Raw genomic sequence first — 25,216 nt, 5'->3', positions numbered from 1 at the left:
TAATTTGTGTTTTTATTCTTGTTGCCAACCACCTTGAGTTCTCCTGAGGAAAAGTGGGATTTAAGTGCTAAATACATACGTACACTCTGTTCAGACAACACACTAACCCTGTTCAGACAACACACTAAGCCACGGTTAGGACGCTAACCCATTTCAGCAAATGATTAGTGAGTGTGTTTAAACCATGGTTATGTAGCTACCATGGTTAGGAATAGTTCACACAACACACTAATTCATGGTTCACACAACACACTAAGCCATAATGTATAGTTTAAAAAGCTTAAGCACCGTGGCGCGAGTCATCTGAACGAGGGTCTATGTGACAGCAATCTTGAAGTTCTGTTGTTACAAGAGCAACAGGCTGTCTATAATTTCATGTATGAAGAAGGATCACAGCTGATATAATGATCGACTGTTACCATTATGGTTGTATATGTTTTCTATCACATTTTTAATCTTACCCTCCCTTCTAAGAAGTTCAAGAAAGCATAGATTAAAATTATCCCCCTTTATCTACCAGTGTGAATTTCAGTACTGGACTCTGACTTTTCCCTCAAAAAACGCTCTACTAAAGCCTTCAAGAGGTATTTCCCCTATGTTCTCCCCACCCACTCCCCCCAAAAAACCATCAAAAGGCTTCAATAAAACCAGCATAAGCAGTTGTCAGCCTTTGAAACATCATGCACATGGTTTCTTCAAATTAAGGGCAGACAGAAAGAACATGTGGGAAAAACAGCGAGAAAATTCAAGCATTTTCAACAAAGATTTGTGATTTGGCAGCAGCTTTCCAAAAACAAAAGCACTTGGCTCATAGCTCCTAGTTCCTATTGTGTGGAATTGCACACACATGCACTGCACATCAACAATAGCTCTGGTGCCTGACTCTGCAGGGTTCCTGTGGAAAGCGAGGAAGAGGACTGTGCACTACCTAGGTTAACCTTTTTTTAAAGGTTATTCTGCTCCTTCCGGGTCAATTGATTTGGAACATATTCATTTTCTCAGCACTTAACTGAAAACATAATGCTTTTAACCCATCAGTTCCAGGAACAACAATGAAATGGTGGTTATGATTCCATTTCCAATGTATTTTACAATTACTCACTGTAAAGTAAGCCCATGAAATATACTGGGCCTGTTCCAAGATAATATAGTGTTGACAAGCCCTTTATGTTCTGCATCACAGGGCTGTTACACCCTGTGCTAAGAGGTATTTGAACCTCTTCTCAGCAGCTGAAACATGTGGAATTTGGCATTCCATTACTGCCTATTGTCAAGCACATATCCTGTCACACCTTCTCTTTTTGTCAGAAATATATATACATTTTTTGTTTGTTTATAGACTGGTTAAGGTATGCACCAGCTGTTTTTTCTGACATGTCACAAAAATATTGAAGAATCTTGCTGCACCTTAAAGATTGATAAATATATTCTGGAATAAGCTTCATGGGGCAAAGTCCACTTGTCCAGATACATAATATAGTCAGTTCCTATACCGAGTTCAGAAATAAGTAAAATAATTCTAACAATGTAAGCCCAAAAGGCCGTGCCATACAAGTGACTGCACTACAGCGTGGGCAAGTCCCATTTTTGACTAGCGGCCTGGTGAAAAATAAATACGCATGGCAAGATGAACAATGTAAATACATACTGAAAGAGAACAATTATTTTCTGTCATGACCTAGCCATTCCCCGTCTACCAAATCCAAAGTTTACAGTGTCAAAATAACTGATGAGGGCTCTACTTCTGAGTTTTGTTGCTAGAAGTGGAATGAATGAGTAATTTAAAAAACATTCACTCTTGTACAACTTTCTTTGTAATCTATGGACCAGAGTCACACTAGGAATATCGCCATCAATCAGCCTACCAATTTAAGTACCTCAACCTTCAAGCAGCAACCTATGAGAAGCCCTCCCTACCAGTGGACCTCCTCAACAACTTGCAAGCAGCTTCAGGTCTAGTCAACTTGACTCCAAAGTGATTTTCCTTCAGATTGAAAGTGACTAAACTACACAGCAGTGAGTTGTAAGAAAGCAAATAGGGCTATGTTTTAATTCTTTTAATGCTTTTTGAATGCATAGACTGAAAACATATGAAGAACAGCAAAAGAATGTACAAGAAGGTGAGGGTTTCCCTTCCTTGTACTGGAAAAACTTTTGGGAGGAAGAATATATGTGTGATGCATAGAGACCACGAAGAAGAACTCACCACACATTACAAAAGAATAGAAGGGGGTGATATGATGTTTGTCCAAACCAGACGAGAGAGAAAACATCTCCTTACTGAGCATATGGATGGTTTCCTACCCATAATAATTATAATACTACTGTTATACCAGGCATTTTATTCCTGAAAGTTCTGTTTCCATCAACAAGCACTGTAGTTATCCTTCATTGGCTGCAGCAGTCTTAGCTATAGAGCTGACCACAAGGCCAAGTAATAATCCAGACCAATATTCCAGCAGACAAGGTTTTCAGTTCAAGGAAGTTCAGGCAAATGCAGAAGTGGTTCAGATAACAGGCACAGGGTCAAGACACAGGCAATCGGTTCAAGATATAGAGTTGGGCAAAGCAGGAGTGGTTAAACAAGCAAAGGGTCAAACACAGTTAGGCAGTCCAATACATACATAATCCAGTAGCAGAGTCAAGCAGGAGTCCATGGTCATCACACATGAGAACAAGGCAGAACCAGGAGAAGCTGGTGAGAGATTGTTACCAACAAGCTCTCACTGCTGGCTTTTATTCACAAAGGCTGCTGAGCCCCACCAGGCTCAGCTGCTGTTCATTAGAGCTCTCTGCCCAGAGCCCTACTCAACAGCAGTTGCTTTCTCCTGAGGAGGCCATTTTTTGCAAACGAGCATTCCTGCTTACAGGAGGCCTACTGGCTTGTTGCTTGAAGCGACGATGTTCCTGGGGGTCAGGGGGTTGCTCAGCCTCTGTTCCTGAGTCCCCGCCCCCTGTCAGGGAAGGACCTGGAGCTGTTTCCCCTGAAGGCCCAGGCCCCTCCTGGTCTGGTGCCAGTGCTTGATGTGGTGTCCCCCAGGTTTCTGGGAGCTCTACTTCCTTCTTTAAGGATTATTCCTCTATTGAGGACATAGCAGTTGATTTATAGCAGTATTTTAGCTTATGGTGGTATGTCAGCGACTATTTTCAAATCAAAGGTGTTCATGTACATTTATAATGAAAACAGATCATATGCACAATCAAGAGTGTTTAAATTATCATTGATGTTATTTCACTACTAGCATTAATGCCTGTGAAAAAATATATTACATAACAAGTACATCTGACAATCTCTAGTAATGGCTGTAGCTTTAATATAGCATATTAGGCCCTTAGAGTGACCATATGAAAAGGACAAGGCTCCTGCATCTTTAACAGTTGTACTGAAAAGGGAATTTCAGCAGGTGTCATTTGTATATATGGGGAACCTGGTGAAAGTCCCTCCTCCTCACAACAGTTAAAGCTGCAGGTGCCCTGCCCTCTTTTAAATCTGGCTGCAGTATAGCTCCTGCAGCTTTAACTGTTGTGCTGAAGAGGGAATTTCACCAGGTTCTCTATATATGCAAATGACACCTGCTGAAATTCCCTTTTCTATGCAACTGTTAAAGATACAAGAGCCCTGTCCTCCTTTTCATATGGTCACCCTATATTAGGCAGAGTTGAAATAACTCAAATGAAGAAATACTTTTAAGTGCTATTCTTGTGTATTAACTGAAAAAGGGATTCTGTTCTGTTGTTTACCTGGGACAATACCATTGAAAATGACCCACTTTGAGGCATTCAGTTCAATGGTCTTTACAGCAAATTCATGATAAATTAAAAAAACAAGATGACTTGGGGGGAAAATCTAGGCTGCTACAGTCTAAGCACCTCTGAAAAAGATCTGGGGACACCATGTACTCTACAGATAATTCTTAGCTGCTATCAATTGACATGAGAACCAACATTAAGAAGAAATCTACAAAGCAGTGCCTGTTCCTCTATTCAAGAGCAGCTCCAACCTCCAAATATTATCCCTTGATTCTGACAGGTTATTCATTCACAGCTGCTATCTACAGAGGGTTCTTGGCTGAAATAGAGCAGCCATTAATATGCTTGGCAGAAAACTAATCTCCTAAAGAAGAGAAGAAAATCCTGTACACATAAGAAATATGGACTGTTGTGACCGTGGCATGAAGGAATGTACTCATCATTACAAGCTATGATAATGAGACTGTAGACAGGCCGCCAAAAGTACAGTTGGCTTATCCAGTGAAACATCTAAGTAAACGTTACATGAAACACCTAGTCACCAATATCCAGAATCAAAGGCAGCAGAAAGCGGTCATTGGCATGCTAGCTAAATAGCCAGAATACATACAACAATGAATGCTTAACAAGTGAGGAAATTGTAAGCATTACAGAGCATAACACTGAAATGCAAGTTAGCTCTTCCAGCTTATCTGGAAAGTAATGTATAAAGAAGAAATACACCTCAAATCAGATGAAAGGTAGATGCTTTTCCTTCTTCAAATCACCTTGGATAAATAGTTTTTGTAACAAAGCAAAAGGACTGATAAGATGGAATCTAGAATTGGTTTATACAGATGATTTTCCTTAACCAGACATTTTTTCATTCAACTCCACTGAATACTTGAACAGAAAACATTTACTTCAAACCAGGATGGCAACACTGTAGCTAAAACTGGCATTCCCAGAGAGCTTTTATGACTAGACAATATTCACTGAAGGTGTTGAAATGTACTGAAGTGCTTAGAGGTTGTCCTGGTGAACCAAAGTACTAGCAGCAACATTTCCATGAGAGGAATTGTTCACATAATGAACTAACTAGAGAATGATATCTTCAGAATTCATAAGAGGGACAAAGGCTTATCTTTAACATACTTGTTCAGTCACATGCACACCATTTTGTCTGGTGCTTCACTCTGATGAGAAGCAAGATTGTTAAACTAATTGCAGTAGTTCTTTTAGAAGAGTCACCAGATTAAATAAAAAAATGGAACATTTATTATTATTATTTATTTATATAGCACCATTTTAAAGTCTATTGTCCCATAAAGCATGTTTAAGATAGACAAGCACTGCCTTACACATTCACATCTAGATGCTGATTTGCATTTTTCTTTTTATATCCTAGCCACAACAGAACTCATATTATCTTACACAATAGAAAAATCCTGCTTCAGACAGTATTTTCAGAGATTGATGTATACAAAATTAGTATGCAGGTTTCATGGAGTCAATGTATTTATAAAGAAGTTAGGAAAAAAAACATTGAAGTTCTGCTGATCATTGAATACAACCTAGAGTTTTGAACATAAAAAAACCATCATTTTGTTTATCCAGCCGTTTGGTTTTGGTTTCTTCTTTTTAAAAAGAATAATAATGAGGCCATCAGAATATCATAGGGAAATGCTGATTAAAATATTGTTCTAACCCAGAAGATTTCTGAAATATTATGAGACAGACTGTCCTTGCATCATTTCCAATATATCTTAGCAAAAGCAAGAAGGCAATCTGAACAGAAATCTTGTTGAGTTAAAATTCTGTATATACTCATATATGTTGAAAATCAAAAGAAGTGAATAGGAGATTGATCTGGGCAACAGCTGCAAAACGGAAAGTATAAAGGTTATTTCTAGCCTCTTTTTCAGTCCTGCCAGATTTCCATCAAGCACAGTTCACCTGAAGGATGATGGCCAAATATTTGAACAATAATTACTTGTCCTGCCTATAAACTGCAGGCAGAAGACATTCATGGCAATTTGAAATACTTATTACAATGAAATTGCAGTTTCAGATTTTAAATAAGGGGGCATGCCAACTCTTCTTCAAGACCCCATCTGACTATTTCAGTCCTTATTCTGGGAGCTATTCTTCCAATTAGCTTCTTGTGCTGTTGTTGACACTCTAGTAATAAGCGACCAAACTTCACTCATGAGCTTTGATGTATTATCATACCAGTGAATCTTGTCCCGTTACCTGTCCAGTGCAGTACTGGTAGGCATACTCCTACCAAACCCTCGCACAGCCATCTGACGGAAATATGGAATGCAGGAGAGATTGGCAGCAATAATGGCCAGCGAATCAGAAGGGTTCACAAAAAATCCATTTTGACCTAGGATCATATAGCGGTCCTGGAAGAGAAAAGAAAATACATTGGGGCGGGAGGAAGCAGGAGAGAGAGAAACTAAGTAGAGCAGCTCACCCTCAACCTTCTGCAAAATAAGTCATCTCCCAGTTGAGCTCTCTCTTCCTCCCCACACCCCCTGTGCAATCCAGCAAGAGGGAGGCCCAGAATTGTTCCATGGCTCCAGTCAGTCTCGTGGCACTGAGATATGTGTTTCCTGCACAATCCTTTCACTGATTAGGCTCATGGAGAATTATAATTGGCCTGAATAGATTTGGGAAGATCTTAAATCAGAGCAAACATTACTTGTAACAGGTTTTGCATTCCTAGACTTATACCATCTCCTTTTCGTCTCCAAAACATACCCTTTTATGAAGGATGGTGATATATCTATTGCTTTCCATAGCGTTTAAGTGGTAGTACTATGCTAGACCAGAAAAAAGGGACCTTTAAACCAGTAAAGCTTTTATCTGTGTCTTTTTATCAGGGTCTGAGAGATAAATTTTGAACTGCAGAGACCCTCACTTAGACCTGCTAGCAATGAGTGAGGTTATCAACTGCTCCTTCTCTCTCTATTTTGGGTCTTGTAGTGAAACAGATCAAGCCCCAGAAATCTTCTATCCATCAGGCAAAATGGTTGTCCTGAAGATCTACTCAGTAAGGAAAGGAACAGAAACTAGCTAGGAAAGGGAGAGGGCAAGAACTGCATTTATCACAATACCAAACTCAGTACTGGGTTCCCTGAAATGAAAGTGCAACCTTGAATGAAAAGATCTGCATCCTTAGCAACAAAGGAGCTTAAAATATGCTCACAAAAGTAACATTTCCACATATCCCTTTTCTTAAAAAGGAAAAAGCAACCTTTATACAAGCTTTTAGTCTTCCTTTCTTCCTGGTTTCTTTAGTTTAGTTATATTTGAAAAGGCTTCTAGATTGCAGAAAATGTTTGAAATGTTACAGACAATGGCTATGAAGAATGCAAGATGAAATGAAAATGAAAGTAGGTTTTGGTTGAGATTTCCACAGCTAGACTTGTATGCCCAAACTGTTGACATATCAGTCTGACACTATGACCTGGTTCTCACATAATGGTACATATGACATGCATGCTGCTATTAAACAACCCAAAGTTAACCTACAATTAGTGATTAGGTTAACTTTGGGTTATTTAACTCCCAATTAACCCACAGTGAATGGGTTCAGATGTCACAGCGCAACATCCAATTGGGCTGATCAGAATTGCATATTCAAAATGGCAGTGGTACATACCAGATGCATGTAATCAATCCATGTTTTGCCAGCTTTTCATTTGCCAGCCCATCACCTATTCCTAACTCATGACTCCATCCTTCAAGCTCATATTTGGATTTTAACAAAACAGATGTATGTGTGTTTGTCACACTTGATGAATTCCATGTGGGATTCCATGTGTAAACCACACTGAAGTCAACTGCTTTGTAGAAAATACCATTTCGTGAAATATTTTTCACTTAAAACAGTAAGAAGTCAGGTTCACAGTTTTCACCTGTAAATTGGAAGTTCTAAGGCTGGCCCTATAAAGGCAACCAAATAGCACCTTTTGAAACTTTAAATATTTCAGCACTGAGTAATGCCTGACAAATTGAGTCAAAATCCAGAGAGATTTTCAAGGATACAACAGGAAGCTAAACTTTCAATTTCTTCTGAGTTTAAATGAAAGCAGGATATTCATTTGAAAACCCCTTCCTGAAAGTAACTGAACCAATTAAGACAACTCTTTAGCCACCAAATGTAATCTTCCCCAAATACTTACACCATCAGCATCAAAAGCAGCTCCAAATCCATACTCTCCTCCTTTCATCGCTTCCAGCAAGGAAGTTGCATATGTCAGATTTGGATCCGGATACTGGCCACCAAAATCCTCCAGAGGAACACAGTCAACTGCAGAATTGGCAGGGGCTCCTAATTCATCACACAGAATTCTCCGGACATAGGGTCCCATCACTGCAAAAAGAATTTTACCTTCCAGTTTAGAAACTACCTTTGAATTCATGTCCGTAACAAACATCCTCCAATTATATAAGAGAAATGGAATCAATTTATATTAAATAGGATATCATGCCCACCACTACAGGTTATCAAAGAAGATTCAAAACAAAATTTCTATTGAATGCTGTAGTGGCCCTTTCAGATTGAGAATATAGCAGAGAACACAGCAATCCACAACTGTGCTGAACATTTCTACATGATTCCACCTAATGAATCTACACTCATTAAAGGGGGATTACAGGCCTGCACCTAGGCTTACCAGAAACCCCTGATTTTAAGCACTGCCCTTACTCCAGAACATTAGAGCACCAAAGGTATTTATTATATGCAGAGAACAAAGCTATACAAACTTAAAAAGTTTATTGAAACAGTAAGTGCCCTGTGCATTCTGCTCTTTATCAGGGCTATCTCAATATAAATTAGCTCAGCTAAGTGAAATTCAATCTGTTCTTGAGAGAGTTATATGTCTCCTAAAGGAGCAGGTTTGTAGTTTGGAGGTGCTCTTCAACCCAGTATTGTCATTGGAAGCACAGGTGGCCTGAATGGAGTGGGACAACTTTTATCAGCTTAAGCTGATACACCAACTTTGATCCTATCTGGACAGAGATAGCCTAGCTACAGTTAATCATGCTCTGGTAATCTCTCATCTGAGTTACTGCAATGTGTTATACGTAGGGCTGCCTTTGAAAATAGTCCGGAAACTTCAGCTGGTCTAAAAGAGGCCAGTGAGACTATTAACAGGGACTGATTGATATGAACATATTACACCAGTGCTTTGCAATCTGCACTAGCTTCCAGTCTGCTTTTGCCCAGGTTAACTGAAGGATCATCTCCTCCCATATATAGCTGCCCAGAACCTAAGATCACTTGCAGAGGCCCTCCTTTGTGGGGCCATGCCAAATGAAATGAGGTGGTTGGTTACTAAGAAAAGGGCCTTTCAATCGTGGCACTCCAGTTGTGGAATGCCCCACTCAGAGAGGCTCACCTGGCATCTACACTGTAGTCTTTTCGGTGGCAAATGAAGACCTTTTTATTCTCCCAGGTATTTTAGCCCTTTAGTTTTTGTTGTTTTAAATGTGTTGTTGTATTTTTAGAACTTTACATTGCAGCTGGCTTTTACTTTGGTTTTAAATTGTAGCTATAAACTTTAAAAATATATATATTATATTTTATCATGCTGTTGTACTTGATTTTAACTTTTGTGAACCGCCTAGAGAGCTTTGGCTATTGAGTGGTATAGAAATGTAATAAATAAATAATGCTTTAATTTTCAACTGAAGAAATATCTGATTGTTGTGTAAAGTTCAACTTCCTCAAATTATACCACTGCTATGAACTTACTAGGAGATATTACATACACAACTACCTCTCTATCTCTGACTCCACCCTTACCATGTGGATAGTAATACTATGTCACCTTAAGAGGTTGTATGAAACATTACTTGAATAATAGATGTGAAACAGTTTGAACATTTTACTTGTAAACACTAACAGTGCAATCACACTCATTTTTACTTGGAAGTAACTCCAACTGTATTTAATTGGGCTTACTCTCTAGCAAGGATGTTTAGGGCTGCAGGCTAAATTATTGTGCAGTAGCTACCTAGCCATCAAAAATAGCTCTTCTTACCTCCATTCATAGCATCAATTCTGATCTTAAGTTGATTTGGCCCTGTCAGCAAGCCTCTTATGCCACTGAAGTCAAAGACAGTCCGCAGAAGATTGAGGTAGACTTCCACAGAGTCTATTATCTCAACTGTGCATATAAAGGTCAAAGAAATGTCTTGTCAGTCAATGTATTTTATCTTTGAATAATTGAAAATCTGTTTCACAGACAATGTGGGATCTAAGGACCCCACAATGCCTCAGGCAAAGATCACCCATCAAACAGCAACAAAAGCCCACAAATACATTCTTAATATTGTCAGATAGTGTTAGATTCTCTACTATGTCAACTTTTCAGATATTCTGGTAGTAAGTAAATGTCATGTATGTGAACTTAAGACCAAGGAAGGTTTCATAATTAAGGAAGATCCTGTGTCATACAGATGGGGACACAGAGATCAGTAAATTGATCAGCTGTATAATGCTGGATAGTATTAAACAGAACAACAACTTCCAAAAGAGTTGAAATGGCATCCAGGTTCCAGCCAGAATTCATAAGGAGCACAATCCAGCCAACATTAATAATAAAAGTCCCATTGATTTCTGTAAAAGAGTTAAACACATGCTTACATCTTTTCCATCATATTAAATTGGACTTAGTGCTTAATTTTTGTTGGATCATTTTTATATCTTTAAAAAATTACTTTATTGCTTTTCAAAATCTGTCACCCAAGTTGGTACACAACAAATAAATAAAACAAGATAAAAACAGTAGAATGTAGAAATGCTTACTATAATAGCAACATTAAATCAAAATAACAGCTGTAAAAACACACCAGACAATGTAGTCATGTGCCTACAGTAACACAACAACAAAAGATCTCACCCTCAACAAAATTCAATAGAGTAAAAAAAAAGTTGTAGAACATAAAACTAAAGCTGGAGTGCAAGGCTAACATGAACTACGAAAACAATATAGGGCAACTTTCTACAAGCTGGTGCCTTCTAGACCACAAAACTCATCTTCATCTGAGGATGATAGAAATTGTATACCAACACATCTGAAGGGTGCCAGGTTGGGGAAGTATGATATATGATATATGAAGTATGATTTTGTTCTGACTTTATACTGTTAGTTTTACCCTACCCAGTGCCTGTTTACCCTACCCTGTGCCTGTTTGCATTCTCTTCCCCTCCTTATTGTTTTATTATGATTTTATTAGAATGTAAGCCTATGCGGCAGGGTCTTGCTATTTACTGTTTTACTCTGTACAGCACCATGTACATTGATGGTGCTATATAAATAAATAAATAAATAATAATAATAATAATAATAATAATAATAATAATAATAATAAAAGAGTAACACAACCAATTAGTGGGCTGGGCCGCATGGAAGTCATAGCCTGAGTAAAGTCAGCTTCAAAATGGTAGAGGTTATACTAAACATTCTCTAAATTCCTCAACTTATCATGGGGGAAAATATTCTTAAAGATATGATGGGCCTAGATTCTAACTCTGTTGTTGCAAAAGCCAAATGGCTCGGAGACAGCAATTCAAAATGTGGCAAGATCACAATTCCCACTGAGGAGTTCCAATCTCTACTCCAACACACTACAATACCAGTCAGTAATTTAATGCTTTTGCAATGCAATATTCAAAAGTCCTATTAACTTCCACAGGACTTACTCCCGTATAAGTTGGTATAGGAGTGCAGCCTTAATATTTTGCTTTTCAAAATATGAAAATAATAACTTTGAGACCCACACTATGAAAAATAATACAGTACCCCGAAAAGGCTTGAATTTGTTCTCCAGATCAAATTCTTGTCTTCCTAGTCGAGATAAGTCAATTCTCAGGTCCGAACAAATGGCATATTCTTCAAGAGTTTTGCTGATCTGGTAGATTTTATCAGAAACAGCATCTGGAGCTGGTCCTGAAGATATACATACAAATAATCAAAATATTGTTAACTTGAACAAGTCCAGAAAAACTGCTGGAGTAAATATGAAGTCTTTTCTCTTGATAACAGTGTAGATTTGACATAGTTTTATAACAGAACACAATGTGGACTTAAAGTAGTACAAACACATATCAGCAGTATGTGCAAGTTCTATAACAGAGAGCCAGTGTGGTGTAGTGGCTAAAGTGCTGGACTGGGAATTGGGAGATCCAGGTTCTAGTCCCCACTCGGCCATGGAAGCTCACTGGGTGACTTTGGGCCAGTCACAGACCTCAGCCCAACAACCTACCTCACAGGGTGGTGGTTGTGAGGATACAATAGAGAGGAGATTATGTATGCTGCCTTGTGTTCCTTGGAGAGAAAAAGGCAGGATATAAATGTAATAAATAAATAAATAGACAGATATTTGTGGACTCTGGCATGCCTCTGATTATAACTGTCCTGAAATCTACTGGGTCAACATCCTAAAGGCCAAAAACAACATTACCTTAAACACATAGTTAGCAACTACATCTTTTTTTCCCTTTCATTTTTACTCTAGAATAGGTGCAGGGCCCCTGACTTTAACCCTTTCCCCCTAATATGCGCCCAATCAGAATGGGGGGACGGACACCTGCAGTTTCTATTGCAAAATAGAAATGGATCACAATTTTAAATATAAATTGTAGGTCTACCCCCACAATCCAGAAATATTTATTTTAAAAACCTACCTTAATGCTAGGTTCCTGATCCATATTGGGGGCCCTGCACCTTCTCTAGATTTTTTTTTTTAAAGATGTAGCTACTACTTATGCCTTTAAAGTAATGTCTGTTTTGGCACTGCTATGGACTTCAATCTCCTAAGAAGACAAATTAAGTCTTTTGGTTTTAATGTCTCAGCAACAGTGCATGGAACTAAGAAAACACATCTATTCAAAGAAACTTTAATTGAAAAAGTAAATGATCCAGCAAGACAGAGCCACATACACACTTTACTATGACTCAGATGCACATCTCCGTTGGCACCACAGTGTTTCTCTGACCCCTACCGAGCTAGCTGGATGTGCCTATTGCTCTGAATGACAATACACATCTATATCCAGGATCACCAGTTGTTATGCATGAAATGACCTGCATGAAATTGAGCTGCTATGGAAAGCAGGATATAAATTCATTAACTACATAAACTACAGCTGAACCTTGGGTTTTCTAAGATCTTGTATCAAGCTTCTACAATATGGCAAAGCAACCCTCTCAGTAGCCATCCAAGGGTCCTCCATATGGGTAAAAATGGGCCCACACAATAATAAGTTCCATAATATGTACAAAAGACACTAAATAAACAAACATACTTATATGTTTTTAAATATCTGAAAAGATGCTGGCAGACTCCAAGCCTTTTGGATACTGAGAACCTAGGACTATAAAATATTGTGGGTAGTATCAAATACTGCTGCTGTGCTCCCGCTTGATCGGTTGAGCATGTGGGAACCGCTGCAACAAAGAGCTAGTGGCTCTAAAATTCAACTCCAGAAACAAGAGGAAATGCTTGTTTCCGGATCAGGACAGGTCAATAAAGCTTCCTCCTGCACGCTCTGCTGATAAATAAATTCCATAAATGAGCATTTCATCTTGTTTCAGCTTGATTTTAGAACCATTAGCTCCCCACTGTATGAGTGATGGGTTCTGGTAGCACACAGGGAAGCTTAGATACTACCAACTATCTATTACAATTTAGGAAAATGTAGAAACATCTTATTGAAATTTTAAGCAACTTATAGAAAGTCTATGATTATAGGCAAGCTCCTTTTCCTTTCAATTTGCCTTTAAGAAAGCCACAATTCATATTTTTTATAAGATATATCATAGAAATACTAACCTCCATTGGCAACATTAAACTTAACTCCAAATTCTCCTCCAGGTCCTCCAGGACAGTGACTAGCTGTCAGAATAATCCCTCCAGCTGCTTTGACCTTTCTGATAATGCATGACACAGCGGGGGTGGATAAGATGCCATTCTGACCAATAACCAATCTTCCAATCTACACAAGCAAGACAAAAGAAAGAAAATCACATTTGGTTGATATGGGGTTGATTTACTCAGTGATGTAAATTTGCTCAATCATACTGATATATTATTTATTTATTTATTTATTTATTTATTTTACAACAAAAAGACAGCTTGGTTCCAAACAGAACTATATTGCTTAAAGTCCAAGACCTAGACAGACAATATTTAAAGGATTAGACAATTTTTTAAAAGAAAACTAACCCATTATGCATGACATAGTTAAGAGGACAATGGTTTAAAGTTGATCAGTCTGATTCAGCAAGGGAGGTCTACATGCAAAAATGGGTTTTATGAATATGTAGCTGATGTATGCAAATATGCATGTGAATGTACTTTTGCATTCACATCTCAGTGCTCACCTGGAACCCTCACTACTTGTTGTGCAAGACTAGAGTTGATCATGGCTTTTGGCATGAAACTATGTGTGTCATAAAATGGGCTACAAATCTTAAACGGTTTCTTAAATGAAAGCCTAGCAGAGTAAAAATAAACAAACAAACAAACACCAGAAAAACAAATTTCAATGTAGCTTACATAATTTTATTAACTCTGTCAAGTCATTATTTAAACTATAGACATTTCAGAAAAACCATTTAACTTTATGTAGTGCTCTAAAATGCAGATACATAACTAAGAACCTGACGTTATTAAGAAAAATCTGTCAGCTATCCCGGTCAGTGAGAAAGAACTGATCCCTTGCATACACAGAAAACCATGTGCGATCATACTTGGTATGACCATACTAACAACCTGTCACCAGTTAAGAGTCATGATTAGGCCCCGTAACTATTTCAGATGCACAGGTAACACTGGATGGAAATCAGCCAGTCCCCATGAAGATGAAAGAATCTGAAACATGTGAATTCAACTGTAAGCTTAGATCTTTAACTGTCATGAGAGAGAACAGACAGCAACTGCCTTTCACAGTGGCCTTTCAGCTGGATCAAAGAGATGACGGATTGCTAGGACCTGTAGCTTTCCCCGAGTCAAATTTCTGTGTTAAAAATAAAGGCCAGGAGTACAGTGCATTTCAGAACACTTTGGTCTGCTAGGTTGCACTTGCCAAAAGTAGTGTGAAACAAGACTGTTCAAATACAGGAAGTCCCACTCCATTCTTACAACATGACAAAATGTCAGGGTACTGTTCCTAACCATTCATTAGGGTGACCATATAGAAAGGAGGACAGGGCACTTGCATCTTTAACAGTTGTGTATCAAAGGGAATTCCAGCAGGTGTCATTTGTATGCATGCAACACCTGGTAAAATTCCCCTCTTTATCACAACAGTAAAAGCTGCAGGATCCCTGCCCTCTTGACCAGATACAAAAGAGGGCAGGGCTCCTGCAGTTTTAACTGCTATGATGAAGAGGGAATTTTACCAGATGCTGTATGCATACAAATGACACCTGCTGAAATTCCCTTTTCTACACAACTGTTAAAGATACAGGAGCCTGTTTGCCTTTTCATATGGTCACCCTACCATTGACTCAATGTGTTTGGCAATAAGGAAAAGGCCACTGAGAGTATTATAATTTCACAGCTTTGCTCAACTATTGTTTTAGCTTAATATAGAAATAACTTCAGAGTCAAACACACTATTAATTTATCTGGTATTATAATACAAATCAACAGGAGGAGGAAAGATGCACAGAAAACAAAAAATCTTAAATTTAAGGGAGGCATTTAAAAATTGATGAAGGCAATATGAAGGAATGGGACATGTGTATTTATTTATTTATTTATTTATTACATTTCTATACCGCCCAATAGCTGGAGCTCTCTGGGCGGTTCACAAAAATTAAAACCATTCAAAGTATAAAACAACAGTATAAACCATAACATAAAATACAATTTTAAAATGCTCTCTGCAAAGTCGGTTTTTTCTCTCCCCTCATGTAAAATCCCAGTGTCCCTTAAAAGTAAACGATGGTGCTGAATGTCAAGAGATCATAAGAATTCCATTTTTAACTCCCTCTCACTTCTAGAGTATGCATAGTCACCCCCCAGGGTATTCGTCTTATCAGTAGCTGGAATGCAATGAGACCTTCAGAGACATAACAACAATTCTGTTATGATCCCAGTCTTCATACTGGTAGAAAAGTCAACAACAGCATGATATGTAAGGGTAAATAATCCCAGGCTCTTGTGAACAAGATGGAACTGAAACTTTTTCCCAACTATTTTCAACAACTCCTGACCATACAAAAGCATAAAGCAAAGAAGAGGAACAAAAGTTGCAGATGGGGACATACTGAAAAATTAGGGAAAGCAGTAAGCAGGAACAAGACCACGAGAAGTTCAAAATTAAAGACAAACAATAGAACTTCGTAGAACAGCTTGTCATGTTGTACAAACCCAGGCAGGATGACTAGTTACCCACAGGAACAAGCCACCCAGAACTCATGGGTTCACACAACAACCTAAACCACTCAGTGAAGGGTGTTGCTGAACCATGGGTTATCGTGGTTGTCTAAACGCAGCGCATTTTCCATAAAGTGGCTTAACCACCCTCAACAACCCAACAACAAAGCCTTGAGTTCTCAAGGTGGCATAGTCAAGAAAAATAAACCACGGGAATAAGCTACCCTGTCCAGTTCGCATGACCCGACAAGCCATACAGCCAGGGTTAATTACGCAAATCCCCACCCACCCAGCACAGGGAGGAGATTTATTATTATTATTATTTATTTATATAGCACCATTAATTATATAGCACCAATCATTATAAGCCATTACAGTGGCTTATTTCCCCTCTGTGTTGTGTAAACCAGTCTGTTTTATTTCTTTTTTGTTTTGTTGCTGATGAACAAATCAAAGCTCATCCAGGAGAAAGCCCAATCAAACTGTTTTTCTTCCCTAGACAACAATAAAAACTTAACATACCAGGCAGAGAAATTGGAAGCATGAGCAAAGATTAGCATTGAACTGAATTTGACCATCAGTTTGCCTTTAATTGTGTAAACAAATCTAAAGCTGAAGTGAGATAACTAGGTGTTGTAACAGGATAAGAGACCATGTAAGCAAGCTTTGAAATGTAATATGGAACAAGTCCAATTCCAGATTCCAGTTACTGAAACCTGACAGTTGATATATTAATTCCCACCCATCGTTTGCTAAATGGACATAGGTAAAACAAAAGCTAGCCATCCTATGTGGGAATTAGGTGTACTCAGAGCACTTTCAAACAATAACTTCCCATTTTAAAGGTTTTTTTTAATGTGATAGTAGTGAGTGACATCATTATGTTTAGTGACAGACAAGTTCACCCTAGCCCAATTGCATCCCAGTATTGGGGAAAAGGCAGATGATTTATTATTATTATTATTATTATTATTATTATTATTATTGCTTTTGGGGAAAGAGTTCAGCTTGTTTCCAATCCAATCTGACTTCAGAAGTTGCCCTCCCACTCAGCCACCCTGATCTTCCAAACCCCTTTAAATTAAACTTAGCAGGTGGTGCAAAAGGAAGAGCAGCAGTGGCAGTGGTCCAGCCATTTATTATTTATTTCATTTCATTTGTTTAATCGTTTTATATACAGCTTATCATATCAAAAGATATCTCTAAGTGGTCATTATTACGGGAAGGAGGTCAACTCTCTCCATTCATCCCTCTCTGGCATGCTCCTAACATGGCAGGAAGAGAGGAGATCTCAGTGGCTCTTCAGAGTAGTTGTTTTCCCCCAAGGGTGTAGCACTAACCATTGGAAAAACTACATGTCCCAAGGACCATTGGGGCCTTTCCACCAACTATGCATGACAAAGGAAAAGGAAGGAGATACCTGATCTCCTTCTTTCTCTTTCTGCAGCTAGAGTGCCATCATCACTGCTGCTCCTGCTGGAGGTAATTAAAAGGAAGGTGTTTGGAATGGCTGGCTGGGTAAACTGGGAATTCTTTTCCGGCTCAGTTCTTAATCTGAGCCAGAAAAGAATTTAGGGGCTTGTAAAGCTCACCTCTCCTATGAGACAAGCTTTTATAAGCCCCAGAAGTTTGTACTAAGCCCAAGCTTGAAGAACTTTGCAGGCATCTCTAATTCTTTCCAAGAACCTACAGCTGATTAAAAAAATTTTTTAAATTATAACATGAATTGTTTTGGAGTGGTTTTTATCCTTTTATGGCCTCTTTTCTGTCTGTGAAGCTGCTTTTGAAATCATGCCACTTGCCTCTAGATTATTACAGTTTTGTCTTCCCTCAATCCTTTCTGCCAAATTGTACTAAAAGGGTGGAGAAAATATACTGGATTTTTTGACAGATTGCCACAAGCTCTCTGTTAGTCTTGCCAACTGTTTGCTCGTACACAGTGCATTTCTTGTGGCAGAAACACATATTTACAATGTCTGTTGTCTTTCCCATAAAAATAATAGAAAAACATGAATAAAGCTTGCCACCCACAGCAACAACTCAAGTTTTGATCCCATCTGTGGAACAGCATTTAATCAACATTTCATATGCAAAAGGGAAATAAAGGTGCAATCCTATGTATGTTTTGACAGAAAAAAGTCCTATGATTCACGGCATTCCCCAAGCCAGCCATACTTTTCCAAGTTAATGCAAACAATAAGGTTGTGTCCATGTATTCCCGTTGGATGTGTTTCAGAACAGCAAATGTTTGGAGAAGAATGAGTGAGGAAGGTTCTGTGGTTGAGCAACAAAATATTTGTGCACACTGAGCAATATACAGAAATCAAGCTCAAGAGAAAATAAGATGGGCATACTAAAGAGGTAGTATTTAGTAATTGAGGGTTGTTTGGCACTGAATTTGATGTGTTGCTGGTGTCAGGTGAACAACTTATGTCTCAGGGTTTGCAAGATGCTATCTAAGAAGGTTTTAACTTGATCGATGGTGCTGATTTTTTATCATTCTCTATAGATTTCCTGTTACATTAATTTATATGTTTTTATTTAATATTGTTTGGAACAGATTTTTAGGTGGCACAGAAGGCTGCAAGGAGGGAAAGAAAGGTAGAAAGTCCCATTGCCCTAACATTGCCCTAACAGATATCCACTAATATGATGTTGGATTTAACCAAAAGATGCTGTGGAGAACATATATCATAAATGTCACTAGTTTTGGGTTAAGTAGAGTCTATTGCTCTGAGTTTTCTTCACATGAAGAAACATTTAATGAATAAACCAGTTTTCCCCATTCTGGTGTCCTCTGTATTTTATAGACTACAGTTCCCATCGTCCATGTTCAACCCTTCTGGCTGTGACTGATGTGAGTTGTAGTCCAAATCTCTGGCAGGCCCCAGGTTGGCGAAAGCTGGTATAATCCTACATCGCATTCTGAAGTAGAAGACTCCCAGGAGGGCTGTACCCTGTCCTATTTATTAACGTATAAATAGGCTTGTAGATATTGCAAAGGCCATAGGAGTACAGCCAATCTCTCAAGCATGCCAGGCGACACTGCTTGGGGCTTTAAAAGTCACAACTCACACACATTCACATCACTTGCCATTTTAAATGATGCATGTTTGGTCTTAAAAACAAACTGACCCATGTTTCCTAGAAATATAGCTGACTCCTAAAATTGTCTTCACATTTAATAAACCTTCATTGGAAAATGAAATAGCCTCCCATTTATTATCAGTTTACAATTAACGCATAACAAACAGATTTCTAACATCACATTTCTGATTCCCAATTATTTTGAAGAACTCAAAAATAATAACACATTGTACTCACTTAAGAGTGTGTACTTTATTACCTCTCGCAAGTCATGTCATATTTCACATCTCTCTTAGACAAAGACCATGACTTTGAACAAAGCATAAAGAACAGCTACCTCCAATGTTTTGCCAACACACTTTCAGTCAAGGCAGCTGTACAGTTTCAAATGATTATCTAGAATCATTTACAAGAAATTCTGTAAATGGTAATCTCTCACGTTTGAATCAATTAAGCTTGATAACACATGTAGACCAGCAGATTACAAGCTCCATCACACCAGGGGGAAACACGCTCTCCACCGTCACTTTTCCACCCATATTTTCGTTCCTCAGTTACTTCCTCTTTCAAAAGAGGAAGTACACAACAAGCACGAGGCCCATTCAGTCCGCTGTTCTAATCGTGCTGCTTCTCCTGCACACAGCAGGAGAGAGCAGCAATTCCGTGTTTAAAAATACGAGGGTTTTTTTTTGTCACGCAAGAAAAGCCAGAAGGGGCAGAAGGGGTGCGGGAGGCAGACGATGTCATGTGAGGGACCTGAGCAAACTCTGTGAGTGCCCAGTAACGAGCGTGCAATAAAATGCTCATCGGATGGAGCTCTACATCTCAGACACTGCCGCGTCTTTGCTTTCTTATCCTTTACTATGGCCTTCATACATTTTCCTCATTATAACTGAGCGGCATAGTGCACTAAATAGACAGTAATAGTTAGGCTGCTGCCTTATACCAAGTAAGATCATCAGTCCATCTTGCTCAGAACTGTCTACACTGGCTGACAGCGGCTCTTCACCCAGACTATCTGGCATTGAGCCTGGAACCTTTTGCATGCAAAGCCTGTTTTCTACCAGTAAGCATCAGCCCTTCCCCATATTTTAGTTATAAGAATATGCTAGATGTGGGCAGGTTGTTGTTGTTGTTGTTTCAGTTGCACATACTGGGTTGTATCCAACAATGTAATTCCACTGATGTAAGCCGTTCCATCAGCAGAAACGGGAGGGAGGGTGATTTCCCCTTCTTCTCCCCTGCAGCCCTCTGAAACTTCTAGAGATTTTCAAGTGATGCAGAAGACTGCAGGAGGGAGGAGAGATGGGGAAAGTCCCACTGCATTAGCAGATGTCTGCTAGTGTGACATTAGATTTAACCAATTTCTTTTTCTTATATCAATTAAGAATAACAAGATCAGATTGGAGGAAGATCAGCAATAAGATCAGATTGGAGGAAAAAAAGCTTTTGATACATGACAAAATAGGCACATATATACAATGAGCATTTAATTGCTGGGGTGGGGGAAATCAACTCTGAAATTATGATGACATCAAGCAAAAATGTGCTTGTCAAGTTAAGTCACTGGAATGTTAATAAAATCATTGTGGTATCATAACTTCCAGTTGTGATGAACTAGTATCTAGGACTCATTAGCCATAAGACACCACAAAAAACAATCTACAGGCAGAGTGATTTTACTGTTTAAGCAGACCTTGTAGGGGAGCAGAAGTTTTGTTGTAGTATCAGATGAGAGGGAGTTCTCCAACTTGGAGCACTTCTATCTGGTGCTCAAAAACATCATAACAAAGAAAAGACCATGGATCTGATGTTGTAAGGAACAAGACAAGTTTAAGCTATAGAAAGGGACAAAGAAGGAATCTGTTGGGTGAAATACATGGTGTGTGTGAAAGAGCATTATATCCTACCAGAAAGACTGTCAGGTACAGTTCCAAAAAGAAGGTTCAAGAAGCAGTACAAATTTCCCACCCTTCCCTCTTTCTCCAAAGACCTCTCAAATCCAGTTGGTTCCCAACTCTTCTGATAAGCTGAGAGCTTTATAAAAAAGAAAGAAAATTTCCTGGGGTAGTTCAGATCAGTCTTGGACATTCTGCTAACTGTTGCCTGTTTGATCTTGCTTATCCTGCCCTCTGCAATGGACCACCTCCCATAATAATGTCAGCTTATGCCTCCTTGATAAAGCTAGGGCAGGTCTACACTAGTCCTTATCCCGGGATCATTGCTGTGCATCCACATGATGCACAAGGGATCCCACAGGCAGTGAGGGATGATCCCTCCATTTCCCCGGGATAAATGGGACGGCTTTTAGCCTGATTCTTCCCGTGGTCTTGGGATTGTCCCAAGACAGCGGAAAGTGTGAGCGCCCGTCCCAGCTTCGTCCCGCCTCCTCACGAGTAAACGTGAGGAGGCGGGAACCGGGCATAGGGCACGGAGCTCTTCAGTTGCTCCGTGCCTATCGAGGGGGGGGGAGCAGATGCTTTTTTATATATAACTCACTTTTCATTGGAATGCACATGCGCTCATCCATCTGTAAAAAAAAAGAAAAAGAAAATGGCGGGTGCAACATCCCGCCTTCCTTCGAGGATGTCGCATGTGTGTTTGGACAAACAAGAAGATCTCGCGATCAGAATATCGCAAGATCCTCCCCCCTCCCTTCCCTGGTTTAGACATGCCCCTAGTCCAACTTGGGGTTATGAAGCAAACTGAGTTAATGTCTAGTCTAGGTGGCCACTTTCTGACAGAAGCACAAAGGAGAAGGGTTTTTTGGAACTCTGGTAGTGAGCAATCAGCTGAGATCCCTGGGAGAGGGAAGGAGGCTTTGGAAGAGGGTCAACAAATGTTACCCATTTCAACATTTCTTTTCCAAAGTAGGTCTATCTCCATCACCCCCTTACAGTAATTCTACTTCAATTTTATTGAATTTTATTGAATTAACCTCTCTTCAATTTTATTGATCTTTGGTAGCCTAGTAAAGGGGCAGGCAAATTTGTTAGTCTTAAGCATAAATATGGTTCTCTAAAAAAAAAAAGAGAGATTATGATGAGATGAGGACTCCAGTCTTGGGCATTAAAAATAATCATGATAAATACATTCCTGGCATATTGAAAATTGCTATGCCACTTAAACTTGTAACCTTGCCGTAATACATCAGTACTTCATATTTCATTCCTGAGAATCTTCAGTATTAACAGCCTACACATATATGTGTCTGCCTTCATTTTCCTTCTGAATAGGCTTTCAGGCATGAAGAGTGGTTCCATTAGGCAGCTTGGAAAAAATTAAAGTAACTGTGTTTTGGGAATCTGCAACTTTTCACCTGGAAAACAGCCCCCAAATGCCCTTTCTCTTTAAGAAATCATGGTGATAAAAGTATTTAGAAACTTAAAAGGTAGGATATATGGGCAAGGGATATCAGGGCTCAAGACAGTCAATTTTGCAATCTCTGTTACAGAACAGTGGGATTCAATTATTGAGAGTAATGAATAAGGTGGTATGTTAGAATGAGGTGGTATGTTAGACTAAAGTGGGCAAAATGGATAAAGACCCTGAGTAGATTGGTACGTATGGAAGATGCAGTGGATGGCAGGGTGAAACACAGAAGCAAAGTGAGGAAATAGGTACTGCAGCTTTTACATAGGAGTATGTGTAAACTATCCAGGGGGATCAAGACATGGTGATGTGACATCTGAGAAAATTAGTGAGCTGGATTATAGTGGCCAAATGGGAGGGAAAGTGTGGATGGGTGGGTTTACCCTACATGGGTGCAGTGGAGAGGATACAAGACGGTTCACATGTGAGAGGTAAAGGAAAGATTATATAGTACATGGTGGGTAAGATAAGAGCAATATATTGTACAGGAATTTAGTGTCCACAGTAAGGGTGGATAAGAGAAAAACAATAGTACAGCACAGGAGAGAAATACTTGAGAATAAGTATTAACTGCCTCCTTCCCCTATGTAAAATGTACATTTTGATGGTGAGTGCAGTAGGTTTGTAACGAATATTGGAGAATAACATTCAGCTGCATCTGTACTCTGCAAGAAGAATACCAGCACTCCTGCTTTGATTCTGGAGCTAGCAACTTTCCTTGCCAACACAGGCATTGCAACTTGGTTCAGTATGACTCAATGAGATATATACAAATTTATTGTATCTAAATGTTATTTTAACATGGGCTTCAGGGAAAACCTACAGATTGAAATTAGAGCTTTTCCAAAAAAAAACAATGAAACATGCCAACCAGCAGACACCATGGAATCAATTCTTTCACACTATTTGCTCTCTATCCCACTAACAAGGAGCTGCTCATTGACATGACCATAAAATGAGTGTCACTAATTTCATAAGAATGTAAAAAGAGCCATGTTGGATCAAATAAAGGTCTCTCTAGTCTAGCATCCTCTTCACAAAGTGGCCAACCATCTGCCTGTGGGAAACCCACAAGTAGGGTATGATTGCAACAACTGTTTCGTCTATTGGAGAGTAGGCAGGATATCAAGGAAGAATCACAGTAGATAACGGGCGGGGTGGGGTGCGAGAATATAGGAGTCCAGCGAAGGGGAGCAATAGATGGCAGTAGTACAGGATGTGCGGTACATGGTATTTAAGCAGCGCGTAAGGACAAGTGTGGGGCGCATAGAGCTGCACAAAGCCAGCCTGGAAGCATCAACAGCCACATACACGCACACACACGAGCTCACATCACTTCGGTGTGACTTCATCCACAGTAACTGCCTTCCTCTGGTTCTGTACTCATGATTCCTAAAGTGGATTAGAAGGATATCCTCCCCTCTCATCTTCCTCCATAAACACTAGGCATTAGAAGGGTGACCAAAGCAACCCGCCGCCGACCCACCCAGACTGTGAGGAAGCCACCAGTGCGCATTCAAGGGCGCGCGAGCATGCAGGCGCGCAGAGGGGTGTCGCCCTTACCCCGTTCGCCGCCGCCATCTGCACCACCACCTCGATGGCCGTCCGGCTGAAGTACCTGCCGTCGCTGCCCACCACCATGGTGCAGCCTTGGCGGTCGCGCAGGTCAATGGAAGAGAGCACGCTCTGCACGAAGTTGGGCAGGTAGTTGCGCTGGCTCTCGAAGACGGCCGTGGGCCTCCTCAGCCCCCCGCCGCCCGTCGGCTTCTGGTCCTCGTACGGGACCGTCTGCACGGTGAGCACCGGGATGGGGCTCCCCTCCATGGCGCTGCGGCGACCTCTCCCGTGGCAGGGCTCTCAGCCGCTTGGAGCCCCCCTGGCTTCACTTCTTTTCCCCTCGCTGTGAACTTTCTGTTCTGGGCGCCTCACATGGGAAAGGGGGCGAGATCCCCGCCCCGCCCACTCCTCCTCCTCCTCCTCCTCCTCACAGAAATCGCAGCACCGGATGCTCGGGAGTTCTGGCCCCACAGCGCCTCTTTCCCGCCTAATCCGACAGGCGTCCTATAACTGGCGTGGCGCGTGTTTTTTTTATCACTCGCGGATAAAATTTCGCCTCACGAATCCAAGGGGAGAAGGCGGGTTTCTTCTGCTTGGGAACCTCGCAGCTGCTCTCCCCGTTCTTTCTCTTCGCTCGACAATGTTTTGCTGAACAAACCAACTGCCCTTTTGGAACAAGGACGCAAAGGGGGCTGCCAAAGCCTCTTTTGCAAACAGCAGAAGCGGCGGCAGCAGCCTCGGCCAATAATAACCCTGGAAAGAGAAGCTAAGAATTGTTGTCCGCTGCCAGAGATGTAACTAGAGGCTGGGTTCTCTGTGTGTGAAACACATTTGTTCCAGGGGATCACATACTGGCTGTCAGTCAGCCCTCTAGCTTTCTATTTTGTATAAAGCTGCCCAACCCTTTATGGAACAGCTTCATTTTGCTTGGTGGAATTGCCCTTTGGATAAGCTAAAAGAGGGCTCCTCCATGATCGAATCACAGCCGTACATGACACATAAGAGGTAACACCACCACCCATCTATTCTGGGGCTGAAAACTTTAACTGGCACAACCCTCTGC

The 25,216-nt window shown here is 40.0% G+C and overlaps 1 protein-coding gene across 2 annotated transcripts in view; it reads right to left on the bottom strand.

Moving 5' to 3' along the window:
- The window catches only part of PGM5 (phosphoglucomutase 5), a 68,307-nt gene extending 43,833 nt beyond the window's left edge, over positions 1–24,474 (bottom strand). For both annotated transcript variants that reach the window (XR_010025589.1, XM_063129306.1), the window contains exons 1-6: positions 24,160–24,474; positions 13,585–13,747; positions 11,553–11,699; positions 9,789–9,914; positions 7,923–8,113; positions 5,983–6,137 (exon numbers count right to left, since the gene is read on the bottom strand). Coding sequence is in view for 1 of the 2 variants with exons in the window: in XM_063129306.1 (XP_062985376.1) it covers positions 5,983–6,137; positions 7,923–8,113; positions 9,789–9,914; positions 11,553–11,699; positions 13,585–13,747; positions 24,160–24,420 (1,043 nt within the window). In the remaining variant the exon portion in view is untranslated. The remainder of the gene's footprint in view (positions 1–5,982; positions 6,138–7,922; positions 8,114–9,788; positions 9,915–11,552; positions 11,700–13,584; positions 13,748–24,159) is intronic.
- Between the last annotated feature and the right edge of the window lie 742 nt (positions 24,475–25,216).

This window comes from Elgaria multicarinata, chromosome 6 (genome assembly GCF_023053635.1).
Source record: "Elgaria multicarinata webbii isolate HBS135686 ecotype San Diego chromosome 6, rElgMul1.1.pri, whole genome shotgun sequence".
Classification (NCBI taxonomy): domain Eukaryota; kingdom Metazoa; phylum Chordata; class Lepidosauria; order Squamata; family Anguidae; genus Elgaria; species Elgaria multicarinata.
Note: the sequence above shows the minus strand (reverse complement) of the source record. Positions and strands in the feature narration are given on the sequence as shown.